The 8,384-nt window shown below is 46.9% G+C and overlaps 1 protein-coding gene across 1 annotated transcript; it reads right to left on the reverse strand.

Moving 5' to 3' along the window:
- Positions 1 to 2,796: 2,796 nt before the first annotated feature.
- Positions 2,797 to 6,007, reverse strand: LOC126536754 (uncharacterized). The gene has a single exon (XM_050183761.3). The coding sequence runs from the start codon at positions 5,953 to 5,955 to the stop codon at positions 4,810 to 4,812; it is 1,146 nt and encodes a 381-aa protein (XP_050039718.1). The 5' UTR covers positions 5,956 to 6,007; the 3' UTR covers positions 2,797 to 4,809.
- Between the last annotated feature and the right edge of the window lie 2,377 nt (positions 6,008 to 8,384).

The raw sequence follows: 8,384 nt of genomic DNA on the forward strand, positions 1-8,384 counted from the left end.
GTTAAAGATCCCCTAGTGGTCAAAATTAATCCGGAGTCCTTCATTACGACGTGCCTCATAATCAATTCGTGGTTTTGGCACATAAAACCCCATAATTCAGTTCAACCAAAAACGACGCAACTTAATTCCCACTTCGACAGTTGAACTTTTCGGGTTGAGCTGATGAGGTTAGAGCAAAGTGAATCAGTGCTAGTCCTCGTGCGCGCCATTTAGCAGCTATGCATGCTTCCTTATCTCTGCCATTTACAATATTATATTTATGGCACAATATACCCGTCAACAGGAAATTCTTGCAAGGTCTGCTTCATGTTAATACGAATTTAAAAATTAGGGTCAGTTGCACCAAGATCCCAAAGAAGCGCAACTTCCCACAGCTTAGTGTTGAAATATTGGTGCTAAATCCCTCCACTAAAAAGCTTGACCGCACATTTCTTTATTGTACGCCATCCAGCGATGCCGGGTGAGAAGATTGAAAGCACATCGTAAAGATTATTTTGGTGGGGCTGTAATGTTTAACAGTCTCGGCAGAGAACAGCAGTTTACGATAGGTAGCGAGGCACTGGAAGTGGTAAGGGAATACATCTACTTAGGGCAGGTAGTGACCACGGATCCGGATCATGAGACTGAAATAACCAGAAGAATAAGAATAGGCTGGGCTGCGTTTGGCAGGCATTCTCAAATCATGAACAGCAGGTTGCCACTATCCCTCAAGAGGAAAGTGTATAACAGCTGTGTCTTACCAGTACTCACCTACGGGGCAGAAACCTGGAGGCTTACGAAAAGGGTTCTGCTGAAATTGAGGACGACGCAACGAGCTATGGAAAGAATAATGACAGGTGTAACGTTAAGGGATAAGAAAAGAGCAGATTGGGTGAGGGAACAAACGCGGGTAAATGACATCTTAGTTGAAATCAAGAAAAAGAAATGGGCATGGGCCGGACATGTAATGATGAGGGAAGATAACCGATGGTCATTAAGGGTTTAAAAAAATTAAATTATGGGGTTTTACGTGCCAAAACCACTTTCTGATTATGAGGCACGCCGTAGTGGAGGACTCCGGAAATTTCGACCACCTGGGGATCTTTAACGTGCACCTAAATCTAAGTACACGGGTGTTTTCGCATTTCGCCCCCATCGAAATGCGGCCGCCGTGGCCGGGATTCGATCCCGCGACCTCGTGCTCAGCAGCCTAACACCATAGCCACTGAGCAACCACGGCTTTTTTTTTTTTTTTTCTTTATTGCCGACTTCAACACGTCAGTTTACAAAATCAGTCCGCGCGAAGAACACAACACGTATGCTAAAAATACGTCACCCTCACTTGGGGTTACGTGATGAGATTAAAATTCACGCATGTGTAGTTCTTGGAAGCCACTCAGGCACTGGGTCTTGTATCTTGTATCCTTCAATAGCTCTGCTAACAGATTCACAAAAATACTGTCTTATCGGCCTGGCATCAATGTCTGCGTGGCTGACCGCCATCCTGGATCGCCAAATACTGTACAGGCCCAATATCATAATCATGTCAAAAGGAACCCCGTCTTCACTCTCGACGGGTAGAAATCTAATTCCGAAAGCATCAACCGGTAAGTCTTTTTTAATCGTGCGTTGGAGAATGTCCCAAAAGAAAAGGGCTTCCCAACAATCTAAGAAAACATGTTCGATAGTTTCCGGCTTCCGGCATATGAAACAATGATTTCCCCAAGGCACAAAGAAACCCTTCGCTTCCAAATACGTCTTGACTTCAAGAGTGTTCGTATGGAGCTTAAAGAAGAAACTTTTAACTCCGCCTGGTACAGTCATTCTTTTCACACGTTTTAGAACTGACTGCCATGGACCTGCACAGTACAACGACCTGTACAACGGTACCGGAAGAAAGACCTCACACAGGTCCTTATAAAGTTTCTTTCGCGACACCACTGACAAATATTCAAACGAAAATCGCACTTGCAAGACGCGACATGCCATGTACACCTCTTTAAGGAAGCCAAAAATGCTCCCTTGCATACTCTCCGAACTAACAACCAAATTTGGCAAAACCCTGCCCAACCTAACCTGACACACAGTTCGCAAAAAGGGGTCATTCGTGTCACGAAAAAACATAAATCGGTTAACCAACTGGCGAAGATATAGATGGGCCAAACCTAGTCCTCCAGAGCGGACGCGGTGAAACAGATTGGTGCGTCGTGTCCGCTCCCAAGTGCTTCCCCACACAAAAACCGCAAATACACGGTGCAGCTTCTGCACATTGACGCGAGAACAATGAATTGCTTGCAAGACATACCACAGCTTGGTTACAAAAAAAAGGTTACAAATTGTGGCACGCGCGAAAATAGACCAGCTGAAGCCTTTGAGCCTGTCGGCCTTCTCACGCATTTCAGCAACTTGGCATTTCCAATATGGCTCACTGTCGCGATAATTCTCCAGCGGCACTCCTAAATATTTTACTGGGGTTGCTGTCCAAGTCATGTTTGCGAAATTCGTTGGGGTTAAGGGCCAGTCGCCGTGCCAGAACCCCAAACACTTAGCCCAGTTCACAGCACTCCCGCTCACAGAACAAAAGTCTTTCACAATTTGAACCACAACACGAACGCTTTCGTAGTCAGCACAGAATACGGCAATGTCATCAGCATACGCAAGAATGCGGACCTCCGCCGCATGCAAACGAAAACCATGAACGCTGTTGCTTTCAATAACGCTCAAACAAAAAGGTTCAATATACAAACAAAAAAGCAATGGTGACAGGGGGCAACCCTGACGCACAGAGCGTTGCACTTGGATGCGCGTTCCCACCCCCTTATTTACTAACAACCGCGTCGTGCATCCTCTGTACGCCATGGCTACGCCTTGGCAGATGACTGATCCGACATTAACGTGCTCTAAAACAGAGAACAAGAGGTCATGCGGCACCCTGTCGAAGGCTTTCTCTAGATCGAGCTGGAGCATTGCGATGCTTTCATGCAAAGCGTCGCAACACTCGAGCACGGACCGGGCTGTGTGTATGTTGGTATATATGGTGCGACCTTTGATACCACAGGTCTGATGTGGTCCCACTAATTCTTGCATCACGGCTTGGAGTCTTTTAGCCAGAATTTTCATGAAGATCTTGTAGTCTACATTAGTCAGGGATATGGGTCGGTAAGCGGTAACCTGTCGCAGTCTAGCTTCATCTTCGCTTTTTGGTATTAAAATTGTATGGGATGTTAAAAATGAAGGAGGAAGCATATCCTTGTCATAAGCCTCATTAAACAGTGTAGCCAAAACCGGTGCTAAATCATCTTTGAATGCCTTATAAAGCGGTGCTACTAGCCCGTCTGGTCCTGGGGACTTTCCCGGGTTGAGGTCTTCTATGGCTTTCCGCACTTCTGTTGAAATGGGCAGTTCTAGCCGCTCTTTCGTATCATCACTAAGCCGCGGCATTAAAGAGAGGAAACGGGTCTTGAAGTCTTCGGTTCTTACTTTGGTGTAACCAAAGAGCCCGCTGTAGTATTCATAAAAGGCCCTTTCTATATTTCCTTTGTCTACGAAGATTACACCGTTCCACTCTATTTTTGGTATGTCATTCTTGCGGGCGTGCCTTTTTTCCAAGCCGAAAGCACGTTTTGTGGGCATTTCGCCCGCTAACAGCCGCTGTGCCCTCGCCCTCACGATCGCTCCTCGATATCGCTCCGTATCTATTGCCTCTAGTTTCTGCTTGACGGTGCGCATTTCTTCGGTGCAAGTGCCTGGCTGCTTTCCTTCTTGCATTATCAAAAACTTTAGGTCATCTCTCAGCGTGTTTTCCTGCAGCCTTTGCTTTTGCTTTATAGCGCACGATCGTTCAATTGCCATCATTTTCATTGCCTGCTTAAATCTTTCCCACTTCGCTCCCAGAAGTTCGTTGTCCGCCATTGGCAGTTCGTGTATCGCCGACGTAACGCGATCCACGAAGATATCATCGTTTAGAAGCTTCTCATTAAGTTTCCAGTTTTCCCACACAAATTTGCTTTTCGTTCCTTTTCTTTTACCTACATGGAAGACAACAAGACAATGGTCACTGAACGGCACTGGTTGTACGCTGTATTCGCCGCAGTACGGTATCAGTTCAACAGATACGTACGCCCGATCCAGACGCGCGTGACTCGTTCCTTGGAAATGGGTAAACCGAACGCCAGAACCACATCCGAGACAATCACCAACATCCTCTAGATGACAGCGATCAATTATGTCACTTAAACAGGCAGTACTCGCATCTCGGTAGGGCGTCGCACTGGTTTTGTCTCGTGCCATGCTTACGCAGTTGAAATCGCCAAGTAAGACAAGCAGACGGTCTGTGTCACAATGGTTGCCGACTATCTCAAAAAGGTTTCGCCTCTCTTCCGTGTTAGTGTGTGCATAGATACAGATAATACGCAATTCCAAACCAGCAAGTGTGATGTCACAGACAATCCATCGACCGAAAACGCAAGTCACAACTCTTTCCACAATCGCTCCCAGAGACTGGCGAATCAACAGCATGCAACCTGCCGAGGTACCCACGGCATGAGACACGCAAACATCATACCGACTACTGAACGAGAGCACCATTCTGTCGGTCTGGTCTTGACTCTCGATTTTGGTCTCTTGTATCGCTACAATATCCAATTCCTGCTCAGTCACGAGTCTCAGCAGCTGATTTTGCCTCCTCCTGGATGAAAGACCCCTGACATTAAGCGTGGCTACTACGAGGTGTCTTTCAAATGCCGCCATCGTTAAGCAAGACCAGGCCGCCAGTACGGCGCTTACCTTCATGCACACAACGCCGCGCCGTGTAGTGCCATCCCTCCATTATTAGGTCTTCGGGTTGTCGTCGCGAGGAAGCGACGACGATCGTAGCCCGCTGGTGACACGCTGCTTTTTCCCTTCGCCTACGCCCCACTGGCGTTCTAGGAGACGCAGTCGTTGCTCCTGGCTCATTGCACTGACATCGTCGTGGCGTCGTTTCGCAGCCGCAGGGTCAGACTCCATGGGTTCCTCGTTGCTTTTTTCAGAAGGGCGTGGAATATCTTGCGGTGAATTGGTATCCATGCTCGTGGTTGCCGACTTGGGGGTGCTGGGCGCTGACTCACGAGTCCCTGGCATGGCGCCTTCCTTTTCATCGCTCAGCGCTGCGGCCGTTGGGCTCTCGACCACTGGGTTGGAGGCAGCTTGCTCAGCTTCATCCTCGTCCATGTGCAGCTCACTATTATCGCCGAATGTTCCTCGAGTCGCGGCGCGGGCGTATGACTTCGTGCATTCAGCCTCTTCATGCCCGAAGGCGTGGCACTCGCTGCACTTGGGCACCTTGCAGTCCCGCCTAATGTGGCCTGTGTTGCGGCAGCGGAGACATATCGGCGCACGCCCGGGCACGACGACTAATACTGTACCGTTCCCGATACGCAGCTGATGGGGTATGCGCTCGAGGTTTACACCTTCTCGAAGAACCAGCCGCACAACACGAGTAGTCGAGTCGGCGTTTTCAAACCCGCCGGTCTTCCATCTATCGCTCGAAACTTCTTTCACTTCGCCGTACTCGGCGAACGCCCGCCTCAGAGTTTCGTTGCTGACGTTGAAGGCACACCAATGCACCTTCAGCCGCACTTCCTGCCTTTCAGGGTCAAAGACAACGCAAGTCTTCCCTTTAACAACAATATGCCCGATGTCGAGCAACTTTTTCTTGGCTTCTTCACTACGGAAGTTGACTAACCAGACGTGCGACATCTGGTACGCTCCAATACCGCCCACCTGTTCAATGACGCCGGCTTCTTTCATCGGCTGGCGGAAATCTTCTATCCTGTAAGGCCTTCCAGCGGTGTCGCAGTGAAGAACAACCATTGTTTTCAGTCCTTCTCCGGTTGGCAGCGGCGGCAGTACAATCCTGTAATCTTTCAGGCCGTCCAAAAACGATGTTCCGCGGCCAGAATCGGCCGTTATCACTGCTCGCGAAGAGCCAGCCATCCTGCGTCCTTTCACGACCGTGGCCGGAAGCAGAATGACTGAGCAACCACGGCGGGTGGTCATTAAGGGTTACGGACTGGATTCCAAGGGAAGGGAAGCGTAGTAGGGGGCGGCAGAAAGTTAGGTGGGCGGATGACATTAAGACGTTTGCAGGGACAACATGGCCACAATTAGTACATGACCGGGGTAGTTGGAGAAGTATGGGAGAGGCCTTTGCCCTGCAGTGGGCGTAACTAGGCTGATGATGATGATTATGATTTTCCTCGCTGACGCCAACATTCTTTCTCTCTCAGGAAAGCGCGAGCGGGCGCTTTCCTCACCACGCGAACGACAAAGATCAAGACCGAGAACCTAGCCTTCAGTGTGAAGCGTCACTTTCTGAACTTTTCTTTCAGCCTTTATCGTCGAGCGGAGATGTTTATGTTTGTGTCCCGAATCCCTCCTCTTAAAATGAAATTAGCCTCTTGAGCGTCAGGTCTGTTGCGCAATATGTCGGAACTCAAGCTCTTCAGAACTCTCTAATAAAATTGAGTTTTCCTTGAACACTATTGTCTTCAACGTGCGATTATAAACATGTACTATAGTTGGGAAATCTCAAAATTTAGGTTAAGAGGTTTTTCTTAATCATGTACTTGCTGATCTACTTCTTAGCGAAAATTACGTCCGTCAAAACACGTAAACCCCCTTGTGCAAGCAGCATTTGGGTAGTTACCATATAATGTTTCATTGAGTTCACGTTCAACAACTCCAGGGGATCGAAGTTAATCCGTATGCCCGTACTACGGCGAGCCTCTTATTCAAATGGGGGCTTCATCCCCAAAAGCATTTATTTGCACCTTTCTTAAAAGGTATTGATAGTTTGACTTCATGGGGCCTCTGTAAGTCCACGTGCTGTGGGCAGAGGAGAGGTAGGAATACAGGCAGCAATGATAAACGGAAATAATGAAGCAGCAAAAATGGAAAGATAATAAGACACTGCACCCAGAAAAAATGCTGACTTGCCTGTAGAGTTACATGGTTACTCTGTTACACATTGGAGCACTTCGCGATGCATTACGCGAGCCATGGCACACACCCCTTGTAATTGAAAAGCGGTAAATAACGCAGATAAACTGTAATTAAAGTTAAAGATTGTTTGCTGCGAGAGTCTACCGTGCAGCTTAGACTATGCTGCGCTTAGATGACTGCTCTGTAGTAGGAGGAATGAGACCATCTGCGAAAGCGAAAGGGCACGGCTGGATTTCAAGCAACTTGACTGGAAACAAAGCAAGCGCTGGCTTGCGTGTCCTTTTCAAAGTGTGGCATCCGAGCGCATTTTTCCATCCTTTCTTTTTTTTGTTTTAATAAGGTAAAATACGAGTTCTTTTTACGTGAAAGGGTACAAGCCAGAATACGAATTTGACTTGGAAGTTATTTCAATCTCTGTGATCGCTTTTCCTCAGCTCTGTAGTTGAGTCTCTTGTGTTCTTGTACAATGTTTCTAGTAAAAGGAAAACCACCATTCCAATACTGTAATATCTTCTTCTGCTCGGCATTGCATTAGTTGTTCTAGTCCCATGGCCACTGTCTATTTTTCTGTCTTCTGTTTTGCAGCATGATACTTTTTTTTTTGCACGAAATAACGGCAGTGTCTCAAGTCAACGCAACTACACCCCGCACAATGGCGTCATTTTCTTAGTATATGTTACCCAATTGCACACTCTTGAGGGTCAGAGAACGTACTACTTAATTCAGCATAAGTTTCATTTCATTTCACAGGGCTCTGAAAGAGAGGAGAATTTCACTTGCCCCTGTTTGATCACTGAAAGCGGACGCTTCATTTAGCAAATTTCTTATTCTCTGTAAATCCGGCGTGTTCGCATATTATGACTCTCCCTTCCATCGTTTTTCAATGGGCTGTCGCAGCTAGAAAAATTATTTAAGTGTTGCTAGTATTCTCCAAACGATTCTTCTGTGAAATTTCAGATATGTGGTTCAGGACCATTCATGGTCATGAACCACATATGGTCATGACCATTCTAGATGCCCGTGATGAACGTAAGACTATCTCAAGTCAGTTTGTTTTTTCGCCTCAGTTTAGGACCACTACAGGGCATTTAGTGTATGTATATATATATATATATATATATATATATATATATATATATATATATATATATATATATATATACACCAAATTTTACAAAATCACCTGTGGGAGATAGCGCAATTCTAATCCTTGATATAAATTACTCAATGAGGCGGCTATTACTTCTACAAGAAATCATGTAAAAATAAACGCTGGGCCGAAGCGATCGCTGGCATATCCCAGCGAAGCTAGATCCGCTTGCACCAAGGCCTTCCTCCTGCTCTCTGTTCTTTGAATATGCTATAGTTTCCGACGCCTGCCGCTTATACTTCCAAGGAATACGCACCGCGCTGGTAACGAC

This window comes from Dermacentor andersoni, chromosome 4, assembly GCF_023375885.2.
Source record: "Dermacentor andersoni chromosome 4, qqDerAnde1_hic_scaffold, whole genome shotgun sequence".
Lineage (NCBI taxonomy): Eukaryota > Metazoa > Arthropoda > Arachnida > Ixodida > Ixodidae > Dermacentor > Dermacentor andersoni.

Coding starts and splice junctions, on each gene's coding strand:
- LOC126536754 (XM_050183761.3), bottom strand. CDS start 5,955: ATGGCTGGCTCTTCGCGAGCAGTGATAACGGCCGATTCTGGCCGCGGA.